This window comes from Pteropus alecto, unplaced genomic scaffold (genome assembly GCF_000325575.1).
Source record: "Pteropus alecto unplaced genomic scaffold, ASM32557v1 scaffold281, whole genome shotgun sequence".
Classification (NCBI taxonomy): domain Eukaryota; kingdom Metazoa; phylum Chordata; class Mammalia; order Chiroptera; family Pteropodidae; genus Pteropus; species Pteropus alecto.
In genome coordinates, this window is record NW_006431909.1 from 474,423 (window position 1) to 475,397 (window position 975).

Consider the following 975-nt stretch of genomic DNA (forward strand, 5'->3'; position numbering starts at 1 on the left):
AAGAGAACTAATAATTTAATGAAAAAATTCAACCTTGGGATCCAGCTGTGCCTAAATCCAGAGCTTGCTTTTCCCTTTATTTTGTTTAAGGTAAAGGGAGTCTTTGCTGTTACTTGCAGCCAAAGGAGCGCATCTAATGAGGTGCTGGGAGCAGGAAGGGGCTCACCCGCAAACTTGATGGCCGTGATGGAGGAGGAGTGGTCATCCAAGGTCTGCTCCAGGTTGTAGTTCTTCTCCACGTTCAGCACATGGATCAGTCGGTCTCGACTGGCTGAGGCCAGCAAGGTCAGCCCTGTGAGTGGAGAGGGTGGCCTGGGTTCCCAGGAGGCTGCTTAATGCCTTGGCCTCCCAGAGAGAAGCATGACCGGGCTTTCCAGGCCTTGAAGAAGGGGATTTTGGTTCTATAACTGCTGCTAACTTGCCCCAAACCCAGAAGGAGGCCATGCCCTCAGTTCTGTGTGGTCTTTCTCCAGGGCCCCCAAATCCTGGCATTTTGTATCCCATGCTACCAGTTCAAGGAGGATGAATCTTCAACAACATATGGACACTCCTCCACTCATGCCCACAGCAGACATTGTAGTAGAGCCCAACACTCCTTCCTACCAAGTCCAACTCCTTGGCATGCCATGTGAAGCCCTGCCAACTTCTCAGCCTCCTGGAAACAGTATCCCCTCACTCTCTAAGCTCTGGCTTCATAGGTCTTGTCCAGGCCCTACTGACTACCTACCTGCTGCCACACTTCTTTCTGCCACTAGGCCTTCCCTGCTGGCCCCCTCAGACAGGGCCTACTCTGGTCACCTGGTATGTCTGAGGCCTAACATATGACCTGAGGTGGAGGGGAGCTCAAGAAAGGTGTACTGAGTAAAAAGAGATTTAAAGAAAATTTGGTGGGACAGAGGGTTCAGGGGCAGGAAGAAGAAAAAAAAGCATGGGAAAGATTATTACCATAGGAGGACATAACTCTGCCTACTTTAT

At 50.6% G+C, this 975-nt stretch overlaps 1 protein-coding gene across 4 annotated transcripts in view; it reads right to left on the reverse strand.

The window, feature by feature from the left end:
* The window catches only part of WDR62 (WD repeat domain 62), a 43,606-nt gene that overhangs the window by 15,828 nt on the left and 26,803 nt on the right, over positions 1–975 (reverse strand). For all 4 annotated transcript variants that reach the window (XM_025040575.1, XM_025040573.1, XM_015598759.2 and 1 more), the window contains one exon: positions 167–292. In XM_025040575.1, coding sequence (XP_024896343.1) covers positions 167–292 — 126 coding nt within the window. The remainder of the gene's footprint in view (positions 1–166; positions 293–975) is intronic.